Source organism: Oxyura jamaicensis, chromosome 7 (assembly GCF_011077185.1).
Source record: "Oxyura jamaicensis isolate SHBP4307 breed ruddy duck chromosome 7, BPBGC_Ojam_1.0, whole genome shotgun sequence".
Classification (NCBI taxonomy): domain Eukaryota; kingdom Metazoa; phylum Chordata; class Aves; order Anseriformes; family Anatidae; genus Oxyura; species Oxyura jamaicensis.
In genome coordinates, this window is record NC_048899.1 from 1,796,541 (window position 1) to 1,817,002 (window position 20,462).

The 20,462-nt window shown below is 38.5% G+C and overlaps 1 protein-coding gene across 5 annotated transcripts in view; it reads left to right on the forward strand.

Moving 5' to 3' along the window:
- The window catches only part of HECW2 (HECT, C2 and WW domain containing E3 ubiquitin protein ligase 2), a 197,307-nt gene that overhangs the window by 157,776 nt on the left and 19,069 nt on the right, over positions 1–20,462 (forward strand). For all 5 annotated transcript variants that reach the window (XM_035332233.1, XM_035332232.1, XM_035332231.1 and 2 more), the window contains 7 exons: positions 2,524–2,658; positions 5,249–5,351; positions 7,548–7,644; positions 11,897–11,980; positions 13,260–13,369; positions 17,319–17,439; positions 19,570–19,683. In XM_035332233.1, coding sequence (XP_035188124.1) covers positions 2,524–2,658; positions 5,249–5,351; positions 7,548–7,644; positions 11,897–11,980; positions 13,260–13,369; positions 17,319–17,439; positions 19,570–19,683 — 764 coding nt within the window. The remainder of the gene's footprint in view (positions 1–2,523; positions 2,659–5,248; positions 5,352–7,547; positions 7,645–11,896; positions 11,981–13,259; positions 13,370–17,318; positions 17,440–19,569; positions 19,684–20,462) is intronic.

Consider the following 20,462-nt stretch of genomic DNA (forward strand, 5'->3'; position numbering starts at 1 on the left):
ACCAATCTTAGGTCATTCTCTTCAAGCTTGATTTATGACTTTTAGCTAACAGGAGGTATGAAAGGGATTTTTGGAAAAGAGACTGTGAGATGTACTGTATTTTGAGCTGTGTGCCAATGTCCAGGTTAGCCTAAAGGTTTGAAGCTCCAATTATTTTTTCCCTAAAGCTTTAAAGTAGCAATTTATGCTTTATTTGAAAGTATGCTGCTACTAGCTGGCCTGCAAGCATTCATATTTAATAAGACACAATTGTTTTAAACTGAATGTTTAAGGTTAGTTATTGATTTAAATGTAATGCTAAAGAGCACTACATACAGTATTAGACTGCTGCATTGAATCAAAGAACTGTGTACTGCAGCTGTAGGTAGTACTTCTTCCACTGTTGAGTTGGTACTTTTTTCTTTTTCCTATGTGATTTTAAAGTGTAATGTTGATTTAATGAAACCGACCTGTGGTTTGATGAAAGTGTTTCACAGCTTATAAATATGCATAGGCCAGACTAGATAAAGTAGTAGATAAAGTGTTTCAAAACAAACAAATTAACTGTTAGTAAGTGAAGTAGACCTATCAATCAGGAGCAAAAAATTCAAAAAGCTTAGATACATTGCAGCAGTCCCTTTCGGTCATTTCCCAGGCCCCAAACTGAAATTTTAGAAATGCTTTCACAGTGCTTTCCCACTGCTTTTACGTTTTCTAGTAGGTAAACTTGTGCTGCAACTGACATCATCGTTTGTCAAGGTGAACAAGTCCTGCATCAGGCTCAAACACTGCAATTAAAATTGCAATTGCTTGGTAACACTGTGTAGTTTGTGAACTGTGGAGCGTTGTCGCACTTAAATATCTGTAACTATTTCAGCTGATGAGAACAGCTTCTTAAAGCTTCTTCCTTAGTTTAGAGCTTCTAAACTTCTTCCTTCGATTAGTGTTCAGGTGATGTGATTCACTGCTTGTACACACAGGTTGCAGGTTCAGGCATTGCTGTTAAAGCTGTAGGAGGCTTGCTGCCCTCTTCTGGAGTGTTTCTGAGGTTTTGCACGTTTGGTGTCCTTCCTGCCTCCCTCACAGCCAGGTGTCAGCCTCAGTTAGCAGCTCCATATACTTCCCCTTCCCTGGGAATTGGAAATAATGACATTTTCTCTCACCACTATCCATAACAATATTTAGTTGCCATATAGCATGGCACACTGCTTTGTCTACCTACTTTCACAGCAGTCAGAAGAATTCCATTTTCTCTGTTCTGTCTCTACCAAGCAGCCTGAAATAATGACTTCATGTATGCTCTAGGATGCTGAAAGATCCAGTTCTGCTCTCTTGTCGTCCCTGGTGGGCTGACCGAGGTTAGAGGAAGAAGCAGGGAAACAGAGAAAGGAGAGTAATTTTAGCCTGGACCAGTTCCCCAGCTGGGTTCACTGCTTGGCCGCACAAACACTTGTGCCAGCACAAGTCAGGAGGGGTGCACAAGGGATGAAATAAGTGGTCAGGGTCCGGGAAGATGGGAATGTTTATTTTGCTGACACTGCAGGACCGAATTGTTTATGAAACTGTGGTCAAAGTACCTCACTGGTATCACAAATAGAAATGGTTCCAGCAGTCCCTAACCACCTCTCTGCTGGTCCAGACTCTTCAATTCCTCAAACCAGATGTCACTTTCCTGTTACTCTCTTACTCAAAACCTGGATTTTTTTTTTTTTTTTTCCGTTTCCATGTTTCCAGCATTGTGACCAAAAAAACCTAAAGTGTGTTGAAATAGGACTGCTGGTTTCCAAGTGCAACACTAGCTCTGGAAAAAGTTTAAATCTCAGAGCTTAGAAACTTTTTTTTTGGTTCAAATTGGCACGAAGTGCAGGAGGTTTTCATTTTCCAGCATATGTGCTCCTGTGACCTTGCTTTCGGCAAATGGCTGACCGGTCAGTATGTGGTTGTTCTCACCAGTTACCTGGTTTCAGTGTTTTTGTTGCCACCTTCTTTTTGGCCCTGACTGATGTTTTTTTAGGTTAGCAAACATTGCAATGGGAGGATGGCAAAAATGCCTTTTGACCTGTAATCATGGTGCATCATAAGATGCAATCATACACTTAACAAATACACACCCATTTGTATTCATAATTATATGGTAAATAGATCACAAAGGGGAATAGTTTTGCCACTTAATGACATCTTTTTAGATGTTTATAAGGAAATGAAAGAGAAAAAACACACACAAAGATGACTTTTATTAAACATTTGAATCTCAACGATCATAATAAAATTTCTGATGCTTGTCAGCTGAATATTTCAAAGGGCTTTATAGACACGAGTGAAGTAAGGTATTAAAGAATTCATCCCTCCAGTGAGATGAAAAACTGTTACGCTTCATCTGTTGAAGGGAATCTTTTTCGTGAGCCACAGCAACATGAAAAAGATTTTCCAAAGCTTAACATGAGAGCCTGAATACACATTAACCTTAGACATCTAACTCTTTGGTGGTTGGGTAGTCTTGCATCACAGAGTTGACTATATTCATTTTTCTTTTCCTTTCTCTAGGCTTTCTTCGTTGACCACAATTCCCGGACAACCACATTCATTGACCCTCGGCTTCCCTTGCAGAGCAGCAGGCCCACCAGCGCTTTAGTCCATCGGCAGCACTTAACCAGGCAACGTAGCCACAGCGCTGGTGAGGTAAGCTTGATTTGCCATCAAGCCATCAAGTGTTTAGGGTCATTCACATCACATTCACTCTTTCACATCATTACATTCACAACTCCGTTCTGTTGCGAGGAGCATGATTGCTGTGTAACTGGATGGTACTCAGCTATACGCATTTATTATTTTATTCGCCAACCAGAAACCTCATTGTTCCTTTGGAAATATATAAATATATGGCTTCAAGAAAAATAAAAAAATCAGGCATGAATTTTACATTTAATTGTCATTTAAAAATGAGAATAATAAACCCCATTTAACAACAGGAGAGTATCTGATTACAGATTACCAGTATCGATATCCTGTCTTTTACAGCCAATACTTAATTGCTGTCTAGCTTGGAGACTGCCAGCTATGTTGTAACTGCTCTGCAAATAAGAGAAAAAAAAAAAGAAAGTGCACGTGAATATACATCCAGATGTGCAACTGTCTGAATAAGTGTAAAAAGTCTTCTTACCATATGTGTTTGTCAGACTGTTACATGTACTTATGTATGCATTTTATTTCTGCTTTATAAAGAGAAATAGATGGAAAAGACTATTTTGTTGCTGTGTCGCTGTGGACCATTTTCACCAGCAGTCCCCATATTGTTGTTGTAAATTCCTTTCTCTTGTGAGCAAATGTGTATTTACAATGACTCAAACTTCAGTTGTAGTTGTTATTTAACGTATGTACAGTTTGCTGTGAGGAAGGTTATCCCCTGACACAAAGAGGAATACGCATTTGAATAGCTAGTGAGATGCTCTGATTTATCCTATTTTTAGCTCGGTGTTGTGGCACATGAAGTTCTGCCAGATAGCTGTTTCAGAGCAGGCATGAATCTTCTCTGCCACTTCTCTAACAGAGCTTCCGCTGAGCTGCAGGGAGTGTTTTACCATTGGTTGCATGTCTTGTCATATCCTGTATGAATACGGTTTAGTTGCAAGGGGTACTTTCCAGAGCCTCCCTTCCTCCTTGCCACCCAACCACCCCCTCCCCAGGTATATTTTACAAGTGGTTTTAAATAGCATTTTCTGTCAATGTGGTTGTGTTTCATAGGCACTCATGTCTTGCAGCAAGCAAGACAGCTGGAAGTGTCTTCCTATAGCTATTTAGGTCTTCCACAGGGTAAAACAAGTATTTGTTGGATATATAAGAGAGCAGATTTTTTTTCTTGGCTTTACCAAATATGCATACAGATTATCTTTCTTTTGCACTTCAGAGTGCAGAAGCTCTGCACTCAAAAAGATAAATGTCAGCTGTGCTGCTTGAAGTTGTCAATACTGCAACATAAGTGTAAGTTTACCCTGCAGGAAGTCATCGCATTATACTGCATATACAGTGTTGATTTCCTGCATGAATTTCCTATTCCATCAAGATAAGCGAAATTCCTAAATCCTAGTTTCCGCATGGTAGTTTAGAAATATTTCTTCGATACAGTTAGAGTTATAGCTTTATTTTGAACATAAGTATAGTTCCAGATAGAAATCTGAAACAGAGCAATTCAATACAGTCCCATTCTGGGACTGATGATGTTATGATGTTCATTTATATGCATATTTTTGAATCAGAAAACCGGTTTTTCTTCTGCCCTTATGACTTAAGGATTGCATATTTGTAGCTATTTTTAACCCATTGATCAAGGCACTGTATGTTATTGCAGAAAGATGAATACTTAATGAAAAAATTCTCAAAATACTTTATTTGCCTTGTCATGAACTTGGATGTTTTGAAGCCATTGACCCAGTTTTTATAGGGAGATGCTCTAAAGCAAACAATAACTAGCGTAAGAAATGCCTTTTCAGCTAAAGCTGAACTGCAGCATGAAGCTGGAGCTAATAATAATGTTATTCCTTTTCCAGCACAGTGCCTACAGGAATCTTCTTTTTTTTTTTTTTTTTTTTTTTTCTTCTGAAAGAGTATTATCAGAGTGCACAGAGATCTTGGAAGATGTTTCAGTACTTCTGCTGCTTTGTGATGACAGAGACTGGATTTAACAAAACCTTTATAATTACTTGATCTTTTGCAGTTGGATTTTTTGGAGTTCTTTGGAGTGTGGAAGTGTAGTTCATCTGATAACATTTATGTATATGCTGAGGGACTGAGAATTAAACGTAAAGGCCAAGAGGATGAAAAAGTGGTTGAACAAAATGCCTTATATAGATAAAATAGAAAATACACTGTAGGAATAACAGAAGCCTCAGCATACAGAAAATTGTGGATGTTTCTTTGACATCACAGATGCTACCAGGAACAATTTTACATTGTGGTTCTACCAAAAAAAAATGTTCGTATGCAATGTTTCACTTCCAGAAGGAGAACACAAAAAATTCAGAACAGTTCTCCTTAATGATTGTAAGAAGCATATTTTTACCAGTTTGGGACTCATTTGCCTCACTGAATGTGAACTCACTTCTTTATCCTGCTGTTTCAGCCACAAAATTCTTTCCAGTTTAAGTTTAGGGAAGTTCCCCTAATGCACAGAGGTAATAGAGGTTATGGTGCAATGAAAGAGCTGAATTTGATCTTTAATGTGGATAAAGATGTACATAAACTGCACTGATTATGCTTACTTGTACATTTTCAGGTTGGAGAGGACTCCCGTCATTCAGGACCACCAGTTCTACCAAGACCATCTAGCACATTTAATACAGTCAGCAGAGCTCAGTACCAGGATGTGGTTCCAGTGGGTATGTCAGTATATGGCCTCTTTTCAGAGAACTGCTCCGTGACTGAATGTGTCACGTCTGTCTGCACTGAAGGTTTTTTCATTTGGTCGGGGTGGGTAGAAGTTACCATGTGTTACGACTTCTTACGACCAATCGTTCAGTTGCAACCTGCAGGAATAGTACTGGAAAGTGTCTACACAGAATTGAACAACTGATGCAAAAATTCTACCTGTGCTGAGCTCCTACTTGAAGTGGTGTCAGGGAGTTGAAGACAGTGAGTTAAGTTGGGTCCTAACTGGACACCATGTATTTCCAAGTGATTTTATAGAACTTCTGGGCATCTATTTTGGCAGGAGTCCAGAAAGAGTTAATCAGCTTGGAATTAGTCATTAGCTTAACTTCTGTTCTCAGTTACATACACACAAAATCACTCATTTCTGTGCCACCAAGAACAGAATTTAGCTTCCCAAATCTAACAGCTGTCACATTGTGCTAAATCAAGATAAATTAATCCAATTGACCACAACTGGATTTTTGTAATGTGGTATGTTTACCTGGAAATCTCTGCTAATTTAAATCCTTCCCCTTGCCATGGACACAGTGTGCATTCAATATGGGCTCAGCTATTAGTGAGGATTTGAATGTGGATGTTTCCAATGGTTGTTTAACATTTGAGAATGGATTGGACACCAACATTGAGTGAGTCCTGGAATTTCTTTAGAACAATGAATACATAGATAAAAGACATTGAGGAAAAAAAGCCAAAAAGTAGGTACTCATTTCATTACATTTCAAGAGTTTTTCTCTAAGTCTGCCTCTAGCATTTATCAGCTCATCTTGGAAGGTTGAATGACTGCAGCCTATGTCCTTATACCTGCTGTTTGTTGGTACTTGAGAAACATGGCCAAATGACTTGGCTGTAAGTCAGCACTGGAAATGCTTTTACATCAGAAGTATGTTTAGCTTTAGATAATGTTTGTTAAGTGCTGAAAATGAGAGAGTTTACTATTGTATTTTGATACATGATCTTAAAATTCTAAGAATGATAGCAAGGAAGTATAGGTGTTATTGAAGTATAAGTTATTTAATTATTTTATTTCTGTCTTTTTGCAAAGTTACAAAGAAGAAAAGGAGTAACATTATTCTTTGAATAATTTGAATTGATAAATAAAATCCATTACTACTAAAATGACATAACTGGCCTGATTATATGTCTGGTCAAAGTCTTGAAAAGCTGCATCCCGCTACCAGATTAAGCTACAGTAAGCACACAAAGCAGTATGGGTTAAGGTTTGGGGAGGAGCCTGAATGTACAGTCATCTGTTTGAATACATTGCATTTCTGAAACTTAATCAGGCCCTTAATATGAATAACATTACATGTTACTTCTCAGAGGAAGAGGTGAAAAATATTCAGCTAGTTTTCCTACATGCAGCATGTAAGAACTTTGTAATGTGTAAGGGTATAGTCGTCTTGTATTCTTACATAGCGTTGTAGGTCTAAGTTACCACACAAATGATGAGAAGAATGACATTTTAAATTATCTATCAATTTATAGGTAGGTGCTTAATCTGGTCTCTTGATGCAATCAGATAGACACCTCCAGAGGGCATTTCATCCCTCTTACACTACTGACTCCTCTCCAAGAGCCTCTGGAGATTACAGTGATGCTGTACAGCTGGGAAGGAGAAGCTAAAGGTAGTTAATAAAAAACCTTGTATACATCCCTATTAAATACACCACTAGAAAACAAGGTATTGGATTCTTCATTGCCCTAACTGGCATATTTATAACACAGTGAGCAATGTCCCTCATGCTCTGCGTCACTTCATGTTGCCTTTATAGGACTGGACATGGTTCAATGCAGTGAAAACTAAGGTCCTTGAAGTTTTATTCTAGCAATGAATTCTCTAGTTTGGCTTCAGCTAACAGTGTGACCGATAAAATGCAATACAAATTGCTGACAAAGTTAGCACTGCTAGCAGTGGAAAGTGTATGGCATAATCAGGTCTGGTTCATTGTCAGAGGAAGCACGTTCCCCACAACAGCAGTATCAGTAGCCTTACATGATAAATATATTGACATAGTACCACTAAACCGGTGGTAGAACTCTGAAGATAAAGTTTGCTGTCATTGTTGTTCAAAACCCAAAAGAAATATCATCCTGTCTTTTAGTATATCATTGTTTCAGCACGATGTTTTTGTTGGTATTTTCAGCTTACAATGACAAGATCGTTGCATTTTTGCGGCAGCCCAATATCTTTGAAATTCTACAAGAGCGTCAACCAGATCTTACCAGGAATCATTCACTCAGGTAATAAAAGCCATGGAATCTGCTATTCCAATCTAATACAAAATGAGAATTCAGATTAGTTTTTCTTTAAAATTAGTAGTGGCATGTAACAGATTGTAGAATTTTGGCCTGTGAGAGAGAAACATATCCAAAAAGCTGTGGGCAGTATTTCTTTATTGTATTTCTTTGTAATTCCCTGAAATAAGGTTTAGAGAAACAATAGAAATGTGGTATTACAAAATGAAGGTAAAACAAACAAAAAAATGTTTAGAACAACTTAGGTAAGAGATTTGCTGATGTCTTCAAAACGTGCCAGGACAGCTGGATGGCAAAGCAAATGTGCCCATTTGAGTATGTGTACAGCTGGGAGCGTGAGGCAGGATGGTATTTGGTTTTGTTCTCATTTTCTCTATGCACAGTTACAGAAAGGCTGCCCTGACCTAATGCCTTACTACTCTTAGAGCAACCAGAATTTTTAGTGTTGCTCCAAAATTTCAAAAATGGATGTATAAAAGTTTTTGTATAGCCCAATGAGATCTGATGAAGGATGATCTTCGATTGTTACACAGTGGCTGCAACGTCCCAGTATGGTTAGAATAGAAATGTGAAAAAGTGAAATTCCGAAAGTGATGAGATCCCTTTTAAAGTGTATCCTACTCAAAGACGCTTCAGTTTACGCTCTTGGGTGTAAAAGATGGAATAATTGTCTACCTGGATATTAGTGTTGAGTTCACAAACTACTGTATCTATTCTTACCTGGACGCTAACGTTAAAAAACCTTGGTTTGCTGGTTGTGTAGTAATAATAATAATGTTTGTTTGGGTCTGTCCTGTGCAGAGAGCTGCCAGTGCAGTGCAGGGTTCCAAATGCCTGTTCATATTGGATGGCACAGCAGCCAGCAATGATTTTCACATTTATGTTGTGTTACGTACCGATCCCTTTTTGTCCACATCGTACAAGTGCCCAAAATTCAGCAAGCTGCCTTGTTTTGCAGTTTCTCAAAGTATTGCATTCTAACAAGTCTTGTGATGAAGTTTCTGTGTTAAAAATTTGTTTTATCCTCTAAATAAATCCTGGATAACAACCCTGAAATGAAGTACTAGTAGAATTCATGTTCACTAGAAATTAATGAAAAGGAGGAGAATAAAAACCCTACAGTTCTCATCCTGTCAAAACAGTTCCTATGTTGCATATCACTGCAGGCAAATTGTCCAACCAGGGTTGGTTTGAGATGTGAGCAAACTTATCTGCCGGGAAATAATATACAAAAAAAAAAAAAAAAATCCAATTATTGGTAGTTTTATTATTCTGTTTTCCTTTCCCCAGGGTGCTTGGCTTTCTTTACTCTGATAGCAATCAAAATACTATTTTCTTCACAAGTTTTGTTCTGGTTTTGATGATTTAGAATTTAGGCTGTTCAAAAGACTTGTTGGTATTATCAGATTCTGTCTCTTGTATAACCTTGCTTCCTGATTGCAAAATCATAATTTGCCACAAGCTGAGCCTTTCTCAAGAAAAGATGATCTGTGGATTAAAAGTGGGAGATCGAAGGATAAAATATGCTGGCTTCTGCAACTCCTCAGTTACTGGAGACTGTATATTCTTTGGTATATTTACTTTGTAAATAGACTGAAGACTATTGCTTAATATGTCTAATGTACCTGCTTTAGCAGAATGATCAAGGATTTTAATGTACACAGTTTAATTTTATATTAAATCTTTTTGGTCAGAGAAACCATTCTGTTAAGCTGAATGGTTCTGTTCTGGTCTTCCTCTTTGAAGTTAGTATATTTGATTCAAGTGTCTTCTGTTCTCTCTCTCCTATATTCTTGTAGAGCTGATGCTTAATATCACTTACTTATATCACTTGATGCTTAATATCAATTATATTTTTATAAAGATCCTACCAGTTAGTCTTTTAAGACCCTGATTTAGCAAATTTTGGTGTCCATATCTGACACATTGTGAGACTAAGTTCTGTCAATATCGTTGCTTAAATACTTAATGAAATAGGAGCTAAGTGAAATCCTGAATTGTGAGTTGTCTTTTTTTTTTTTTTTTTTTTCTCTTTTGGAAAACGATTAGTACAACTTTCTGTTAACTATTTCTTTGATGTCCTCAGTATAACCAAAGCTGATTGACAATGATATTAAATATTGCTATTGCTATTATTATTACGTAGGTGAGGAGGAAAATCGATATTTGGCAAGCGGAAGAGGATAGAGATCATTTGAAAAAAGTCTTACATTTTCTGCCTGAAATGATTGACCCTTTCTAACATGGTTGAAGAGATGTAGTAAGAAGTTGAGGGTCTAATAAAAATGTACAATGAAAGGGCACTACAGGTAGGAGGAAACCGTTGTTCAGAGGTTTTATGGTTGAGTGAGAACATTGTACTTATACTATTATTAAGCATATAGCCAAGATCAAATCTCATTGCAAACCACCATAGATAAGAGAGGCTGAGAGGCTGATAAATTATATGAAAGGCTTCAGGCAAAGGCACCTATCATACCTTAAACATAATTTTTATCCTAACAGAAGGTAAAAGGCATATATTTAAAAACTATTGTAAAAATCACAGCTCTCAGTGGTAATCCCTGAGAAGTCATAGATGGCGTTCATTTGGAGGGCTGCATACATTGACCCAGAAAATGTCCTTCTGGTTCCTAGTGTTACTGCTAACTGAATGGATTTTGAAAATCATAATGTATTTCTTCAATCCTTGCCATTTGGGTACTGTTGTAAATTGGAATAGGCTCTGGAAGTGTGCAGATGTCTCTGACATGGGCACTATGGGGCCATGCTCATGGCTGGGCAGCGTTTGTTAGTTTTGGCTCAGCACTGTGCCAGAGAAGCAATGGCGCTTCCAGACCGAACTCGGGTCTTGGTGTGTTGGGACCACAGGGTTGACAAAGTGGTTGTTTGACCTCCAGTACCAGTCTTCACAGGGAAACACTGAATTACACACTTCTGCAACAGCCACAACTGCCACCATGGCAAGGAGGAACTGAGGAGCTGAGGACAGCCTGAACGTGCCCCTTTTTAACCCTTGAATATGCTGAAAATGTACTGGAAGTTACCAGGGAATTTACATTAGGCCCATTGTTTGAGAAAGTCTTTGTGCACGGTGTTTTAGAGACAGATGCCAAGAAATTTGGTTTGACTTTTTGGATGAAACTGCTGTGCATGAAATGATGTGCTCCAGAAATGCATACTGCAGTTTAAACTGCATGCTGCTGCCAGCACTCGTCTTCACCCTTGTTACAATGCTAATTGCAGGGATTGTTTTTGTCTTCTTTGTCACTGTTGGTGATAAGGCAGTGGGATAGGGGGACCTCTGATCTGAGCCGATATTACTGTTCTTACGCGTAGCTTTTTTCTGTTTTGTTTTGCTTACCCCTTTGGAATTGGGATAGTTTTTAATGACAGGGGTTTGTATTTGGTTCTCTTTTCCTCATTGAGAGCAAGGCCAAATCATATGATGATGATAATAGAGAGAAATTCTGTCTTGTACTGATAGTACTGAAAATAAATAGGATGTACTTTCTTTTTAGAATGCAGGAAAAAACTACAGAGAGAAAGAACAGAAATCATCCAAAGAATTATATTCAATATAGATCCTAAAAATCCATAATGAGATTCTAAAAATCCATGGTATGTTATCATGTGCAGTGTTTGGGATGCATGGATTCCACAGCAGTGAGCAGATTGGCTTTAGGAGGAGGGGTGTGTGCTTGGATGAGCCAGAGAGGGAGAAATAGTGCAAAGGTTTTCTAGAAGATGTGTTAAATACAGTGTGTTTTGAAAAAAAAAAACAAACACTTTTAAAATCACAAGCGAGCCTTGTAATGTATGCCTTACATTTGTACAAAGCTTCAAAAATGACAGTGCCTCTTTAAGCAGTTCACTTTCCGAATACTAGTTTCCTCCCGCAGGGCTCCGCTTACTGATTTGAATTCAGGTCCATAGCCGGCGTGAGCTTGAAGGATTGATTTTTATTGGGTGCACGGCTGTACTACCTGAAGCAGCCTGAGCATCGAATCGATGAGGACAACAGGAGACTCGTTCTTGAGAACAAATTAGCTTTTTGGTTGTAATATGTTACTGCTCACATGGATGTGGTGTGAGAAGGGGGAAAAATGGTTTCTGAAATACAGAGGCATAACCCAGAGATTTTTATGATATACCCTGTACTTTTTCTTTTAGCTGGGGTGTACGTTGGTGCCTTATTTGCAAAAGATATTTTAGAAGTCTTTTTTGGCTTACTCAGGGAGAAGATCCAGTTCATCCGGACAGAAGGAACACCTGGGTTGGTGCGTTTATCCAGTGATGCAGACCTTGTCATGTTGCTCAGGTAGGCACTGCTGCTTTTGATGCATGTATGGAATATGCTGTGGCAGCTCCTGAGGACTCTTTCAGTGAGCAGAGTGTACTGATTTAGTGACTAATCATTTCCCCCTCAGAACTTGGACTTGCAGCTGGGGTAGCTAAAGCCTGAGGGCCAGGTTTTTGATTTTTGTGGGGTTCAGCTTTTAGATGGTAGTTGTTAGCTTGGAATTCACAGTTTTTTCCTAGCAGAGACAGAACATGATACTCTGTCTGAGGAAAGGTGAGGGCAAGAGCACTGTGCTCATGATTCACATAGGTTTTAAGGAGAACAACACATGGTAATGAATGTAAAAAGAAGTGCCAGAAAATATCGATTAGAAAAAAATCTCATGCAAAAATTTTTGTTTGTTCCTTGAACAGACTTAGTAAGAAACATCATTTATTTGAATATTGCTTTTAAGCTCTATAGTAAAAGATTAGTTTATGATTTTTTTCTTTAGCTCAATTTTTGAAAATACATTTAACATATGGTCTCAGCAGTTTAATCTTACCTGTGTTGTGTTTAACATCTGACATAGGCTTTGATATTGGATTGGTTCTGATTCTAGTTATTCTGGCATTTTTGGCTTTGCTTGTGTCAGCAGTGCAAAAAACCTGATATTTTAATATATACAGACTGTACACAGATGCAATGATTAGGCTGCAAAATGTTTATTGTTTTTCCATTCAATATTGTGTAGCGATACTAGATGAGGCATGAAATAACTCAACCTGAACAGACTAGATGCCATACCAGTTTCAACAACAGTGTTATCCCTAGAGATAAAATAAGGAAATAACTTGTTCTGCCAACAAGCTGACAATTCAATACACTCAACAAGTTCAGATGTGAATCTTAACCCTGGAGGCTTAGAATATTTGCCTTTGGTCATGGTCTTTGTGCAGTATGACAGACCTTTTTCCAGGAACGAGTAACTAAGGTTTTTGACCCCGTTGTTTATAACAATCCAAGTGAGAGAAAAAGTATTCAAAGGTTAAGTATATTTTGGTCTTGAAAACAAACATCACATTATGTATATTAATGTCCCCCAAAAGCAGTAACACTGCTTTCCAGTAATTTTCAAGATCCTACTGAGGGAATGGCAATAATACTGTAAGACGCTAAGTGTGCATAGTGGAAATAGGCAAGGGGCTGTGAAAGAAAGCGGGTTAGTTACTAGAGGCTTTTCTTAGAAAGCAAAAAAAAAAATGTCATTCATTCTTTCAAATGAATGTGTTATTTTTTATTTGCATCTTTTTACCAGCTTGTTTGAAGAGGAGATCATGTCATATGTGCCGCCACATGCCTTACTTCATCCTAGTTATTGCCAGTCCCCAAGAGGCTCACCAGTGTCCTCGCCTCAGAACTCTCCAGGTAAGTTGCTCAGGCACAAGTTTCTGCAGTGGCTATAAGAAGCCATCTCTCATACACAATAAAGGCAAGTTCCAAATCAGTAAAGCAAGTGGCACAATCCAGCTGCCTTCCCAGAAGTCAGAGAACAAAGACAATAGAAAACTTGCTTGACTATAAGTTTTTTGTTTGTTTTCCAAATTGAATTTTATGGCAGCCTGAATCTGAGCCTGCCGTTTGGAAACTATAACCTGACCTTTTGCTATCTGCGGTTCCCAGCTCTTACATGGGCAATGCTAGAAGAGCTGAAGCACCTTCTGAGTGGTCAGTGAGCTTGCAATTGATGTCATGCTCCATTGCGGTACTTTCATTATGATGGTATCTGTAAAATACTGCAGTACAGCCAGTCCTGTAATTTCAGTTACGGTATGCTTCATGTAATGACTTCCCACCTTTTAGAAGATCCGAGCTCTGTTGCTCCAGGAACAACAAAGATACAGTCCTATTTTTGAACAAAGCCAGCCAGTGTGATTGAATTTGACTATCAAACGTGAACCTTTGCCTTGGGCTCACAAGGTGTTTTGCGAGTAGAAAAGGTTGGTGTATTCCAACTCCAGAGTTTATGTTTTTGTTCTGACTTGTAAAAACACACAAACTTGTTCTTCACTGATGTGAAACAACCAAGTGACTGCTAATGCCAGGACCTTGATGCCTTCAAATCTTGACGATCTCGATGAATTAAAAATATGAGATCTAGTAAGTTTACATTAAAATGTTGCTGTTTGTGGGGCAGTAAGTGATAATGAATTTACGTAAAGCCAGATCGTTATGTCTCAACATGAGTTCGAATGAGAGCATCTTGCGGCTGAAAACACATGTCAGAGTGGAAGGAAGTTCATTTTTCATGTATTATCTAATTATGTTGCTGATCAAAACTAAGTTATATCAAATGTGGCAAGTTTCATCTGACCTTTGAAGGCTAAGTACAGAAATGAAGTTCATGATTGTCACTCTTCTTAGTGTTCTCAAGAAGGTATATCAGAAGTGGCTTAGGGTGATTTCTACAAATTAGAGAACAAAAACATAGATAAATGAGCACCTTTGGGATGCAACCAATCCTGGGTAGTTCCAGACAGTTAGAACATTTTATCAGAAGAGGTATTGGGATTTTCATGGGCATTTCGTGGTGTACAAACATCAGGACAAAAAGCTATGCCTTTTCAGGCGGCCAGACTAAAGACATTCATAAGTGTGTCCTCAGTGGCAGTTCTTCCTTCTGCTGGGCATAGGACCTCTGTAGGAACTATTCAGAGGAAGTATCATAAGATACTAATGATCTTATGGCATTCTGCAGTGCAAAATTGATGCTTTAGGTACATAAATTAAATGGTTTAGCTAGAACTGTTTTCCAGTTCCATTTCTTCATTGCACAGAAAGGAAGAATCTGCATGTATGCATCTTACTTCCAACTACAAACCTGAGTAAAAACATTTTTGGCTTTCAGAGTTGTAATTTCTTTGTTATTAGTACATGCACCAAAGCATGCTGGGCAGGGCTTCAGTCCAACAGAGTATTTCAAAATGTGTTTAATCTATAACATGTGATACTCTTGTTCATTCCTCAAAGTAGCAGCACACAGTAACGAATGAACAGCGATGGCTTTAGTCCCGTTCTTCTCAAAATTCTAGTCTCTATGCTCTTGCAGAGAAAAAGTTACAGTGACCATTGAATCTCCCTGTTTGTCTGGGAGTGTGTTGGTGTACAAATAAAGTTCTATATCTTTTTTTTTTTTTTTTAAATCAGAAATTATAAATGGCCCGTGACTTCTGTGGAGGCTCTATTTTTTCATCAATTTAACTGGCTTTGCTGCAGTGCACGAGGTTTCATGTTAAGGATCCATTGTTTAGATCAGTCACAATCAGTTGTACTTTCTCTTTTGGGAAAGATGAATAGTCATGGAGCTGCTCTTTTTAGAATATAATCTCTTTGAAAATCAAATGTGATTATCACATCACCTGCATTTTTTAGCTCTTCCACCAACATCTTTTGTTCCCAAGGCGGAAGTAATCACTATAATTGCCCAGGAATTTCTTGGCATATGCATCTGATTTGCAATGAGAACTTGTCATGTGCTGACAGAATAATATACTGCTGATTTCTGAGCCATGAAGTAATGCGTTACCAGATTTACATTCTGTGGTATTTCTTAGCAAAAACTTCCCTCAAGGGTTAAGATGAAAGTAAGCTTTGGTTGCATTTTTTGGTGACTACATTTTGTACCTACTTTGACCCAAAGCGGAATAAACAAAGTAGGGGGAAAAAGCCAATAATTAAAAGGCTGTTTACAGTTTCAAATTTCTGCAAGTTTTCTAGAGAATTCAGCTGAGAAAGCATACAATTCAAAACCCTCAGTGCTCTCAGTAAAATAGGATAACCACTGTAGATTTATCGATGACTGTGATTTGTTTTTCCAGAGGGATTCTGCACATTCCCGTTGGAGCTCTGACGATTCCCTGACACTTGCTAGTCCTCCTACATGTCACTGTGAGCTTAGAACAAGTGCCAAGTGTCTTTCTTGTCAGGTCTTTTAAACACCAGTGACTGGCACTCAGTGTTAATACTGATCGCTCTCCTTCTCCCTCTCTGGTCTCTGCAAAGAGACTAACTGCAGCTTCTGCAAGCAGCCGCTTCCGCAGGATGTGCTCGTTGCTTTTTTCTCAGACCCACACAGGCTGTGGCTCAGAAAGCTGCTGGCTTTTCCCCTGTTCATGTGTCCATGTGAGGGTGCATATTCTCTCTTCTAACCTGAAATTTTACCTTATCATGCCATCACGCTTAAGAGCAAGAAATGTTTCTGTATTGGCTTAGTTTCATACCGGGAGACAAAAGAAAACTCATGTAAGGAACTGATACAATTTAAAACACATTTAAAATACGTTCTTCTAAACTGTATTTCCTGTCTATTATGGACCTGTTAGACGATCCCCAGTCACAGATAAGTAGTTAGAAACCTATGTTTACTGTAAGGCATGAGAAATTTTTTAATATCCTCTGGGTTTTTGAGGGGAAGATGCCTACACACTCACACAAGGAAGTAATTTCTTAATGTAAAAGTAGGGGTAAGAAGATGAAAGTCACAGGGCTAGGGTTAACTGCCTCTTTGGCACACTTTCTTGCAATTAAATCAATTGAAGTAATCTATCCAGGGAGGCAGTGGAAGTTTTAAGTTCTAATAATTGTAGTATTCAGAACAGATCAGACTGAGCGCTTGATTTGCATATACTGGACTTGCACGCACAGATGTGGGGGGGTATAATTTTTTGGCATGCAGATCTCTCTAGTTTTAAGAAGCTGACCCTCCAAAACACGTTCTCAAAGAGAAATTCACTTAGATCTTCGCGTGTGTTCTTGCAGTTACAAATGAAAAGTTCCACAAGCTTTAAACTGGTACCTTTTGCATTCTTCCTTGTACTTTCCCGAGGGAGAACTTCCACTGGGGAATTTCCAGAAGTCTTCCTTTTTCAGCTTGATATATTCAACTGGGGAACAGCAGAAGACAGTATTTATACTTGATTTCTGAGGTCTTGTTTTTCCTGAGAATATTAAAAACAGAACAGAGCAGAACATTTATGAGCAAGTTCATGAGCATGAACTGTTTTAAAGGTTAGGTGTAAAGTGTCCGTGACAAACAAAATTCAGTCTTTCCAGTTGATCATGCTGCTTTTTAAAATCAATCTTTTGCATTCACCTGGATTTGCACTTTTATGGCGTGCTTTAGAAACATGATACTATTGGAAATGAGCAACTGGAAAGTCTTGGATGCAGAGCAGATTTGAAGATACGCAGCATTTACTCATGTATAAAGGTGACTAAACCAAACACATCCCATGCTGTTTGAGTCTTTTCGGTAGAGCGTGGGGTATTAATCAATTCATGTCACTACTGCTCATTCTTTGTTTATTGCTTCCTGCAGGTACTCAGCGTGCCAATGCCCGAGCTCCTGCTCCTTACAAAAGAGATTTTGAAGCCAAGCTGAGGAACTTTTACAGGAAGTTGGAGACTAAAGGATATGGACAAGGCCCAGGGAAATTGAAGTATGTTGAAGAATCTCATGAAAATGGATTAATTTCTCAGGCAGTTTGCCTTGTCTTGCACGTCTACAAGCTTCTTCCCTTTAGAAGGAATGTAGATGTTATGGTTACCTTCTCACTTCTGGAAATATAAAGCCTGTCATAAAAGACTTAGTGCCAGTGTGTGATTAATAGCAGAGGATACAGCGAGTTCTAAGCTCTTCTTTTCCATATTTGCAACAATTGTATTTTCATATTAACAATACTACTAAAACAGTGGCAAAAAGGTGCTTTTTGAAAAGATGTGCAGAACAGGAATATAAATAATAATATTTTCTTCTGCCTTTTTCTGTTGAAAAAAAGCAGATGTTCTTAGCTTTTGCAAATCCTTGCCTTTGTTGATATTGTGGTCCTCTTTAATAAAGAGGTCCTCTTTTATGAGCTCTCTTTAAAGGGGGCTCATAAAATTAAATATTAGATTTGAAAGAGCACCTTAAAAAAACTGTTAATGTTTTGAAGTTCAGCACTCTGACTGCTGGAGTGCTTAGAATGAAGTCTCTCCTGCTTCATTTATTTGGCAATCATGTGATTACATACTGTTATGTTAAGGATCTTCATCAAAGATACCTTCATAATTTTGTAAATTACCAAGTCTTGTGCCAGGTAAAAACTTGCATAGTTTAGGCAAATCAAAATCAACTGTAATGAGAAAGTACATTTCCTCCCAAGCAAATCATTGCTCTAATTGTCTCCCTTAACCATGAGGCACTAGAATCCTTTTAAACATGTTTTTTTCTGTTAGAATAAGGGATGCTTTTTCCCCAGCCAGTCACTCCTCATGTTTTGCAGGAATTTGTGCAGAGCTCAGACTTGGTTTGTACAACCTTGTTAAAATTTTCCACAACTGAAACAGAGTTCAAATTGTGTTGTTCAGACAATCTTAAGAGGCAGGGAGTGAACATTATTGTCCCATAACGTAATTAAATCATAAACAATTAAAGCTTAATCTATAAAGGTTTTGTCATGAATACACGGGCAAATAGCTGGTAAAGATGCTACCTGTAAGATCTATTTCATTTCTTGCACCCTTTTTTACCTGACCTGTTTGCCTTCACACTGTGGATTTTTTAAGTCGAAAGACAGCTTGGCTTCAATCAGAAGTTTTCCCCGAGTTCTTTTCCCAGGCATATCCTGACCTGCTCTTTTTTTTTCAAACCAGGACCCCAGCACATTCTGCCTGCTGCCTGGGTCTTCTTACTGCACAGGTACCATGCAAGTTGCTGGCTTACTCCTCTCCACTTCTATGTCCTCTGCAGGATAGCACCCTGCAACCACAGACTGATCACTGCACAAGCAGTAAGGCCAGTAAGGGCTTTGCAAGATGATGTGTGGAGGGACAAGCTGCCTCTGTGTGGGGCGCAGCTCCCACCTTCGGTCTGACTGACTGATCAAACACATGCATAAGGCACTATTTGAATATAAGGCAAGCCAAGTTTCAGGAAACTAAACACATTTCTTTTGACAAAAGATGAAATGTTTAAGTAGGATTCTTCCACCTCTTATTTCAGATCTTTATGATGTTTCCTTACTCTCACCATTTTTCTGGTAAAAGGGATGGTATGTTTTTACATGTGATGCCTCAGTCTGATTTTGGAGGAATAATTGAAATTGCTTCTAAACTTGTCCCGTCGCACCTATGCTGGGGATAATGTAGGGATGTTCAGTTCTGGAGTTATCATTCAGTGACTTTCACACAACTCCATCTTCTGCCTTGTTAAGAAATTGATTTCTACATGAAAGGGTAGATTCTTGCTTACAACAAGACAGATTTAAAGGCCCAGCCTTACAAAAGGATTTTAGACTTAATGAAAATGCTTACTTCAGGATCTTTCCCATTGTGTCCGTAATGTAAGGAGGAAATAGAGTAGAAAAATTAAAATGACACATCTCTGTACAAGAGACATTTTACTGAAATATAAAGTCAGATGCTTCAGGGATCTAACAGACAGAAGCTGCCTGATCTGGATCAAATTATCCAGCAAAAATAGATATCAGTGCTCTATAAGCCACCCTGTTACCTTGTAGCGTAAATAAACGTTTCCAAGTGTGGTTCATGTTCATGAATTGCTCTTTCAAAATTATTTTGCTCTTCAGATTAATCATCCGGCGAGATCACTTGCTAGAAGATGCCTTCAACCAGATTATGGGTTACTCAAGAAAAGATCTGCAGAGAAATAAGCTCTATGTCACATTTGTTGGGGAAGAAGGGTGAGTAGAACAGGGAAGTAAATGTGATCTCAAAACTCTGTCTTGCAGCTGTGCTGTTTCACCAAACATTTTGTGGTCTAGAGTGAAAAGAGGAAGGATTGTGGTCAGGAAATGCCACATACATAAGCCTAGAACATACAGCTGTTCAAGATTATTTTTTTAGGCCTTGTGAAATGTAATGCATCCTGCCTTTGCAGAAGTAATACATGTGTTTATGTGAATTTTCACAACAGTCAGTGTGTGTTTCAGAGTGTTGCTGGGAAAGCAAAGAGAAAAACAAACGGCTTTCTCATGTTATTCATATTTATTTTCTGTCAGTGCTGACATTATATCTCTTGTGCTTATTAAAAGACAGCTGCCATTTGTTGGAGGGGGGATGCTTCCAGAATAAGCTAGATGCTTAATCCCTAGCTCGTGTCTAAGGCAATGGGAGCTGAAGGCACTCAGAGCTGCAGGAGGTACTCACTGTCTCTCAAGGCCAGGGCCTGCATCACAAATAAAAGCAATTAGGCTGTTGCCAGTTGTCAAATAAACACAGATATTGCTGACATTTCAAAGTCACTTCAGAGAATGCTCAGTCTGTGTCTCAGGAAAGTCTGATGTCTTATAGATTGTCAGATGTGCCGTACAAGGCAAGATGTGGTTAGATTTTCTTTGCAAGTGAAACTGGAACAACGCACTATTGGCCTATTTTGGCTCTCTTGTTTTGTGTCCCCTTTGTCAGATCTTAAAGCCTTTTGCATTAGGCACAGATGTTGTTACAGATACATTTCATGAAT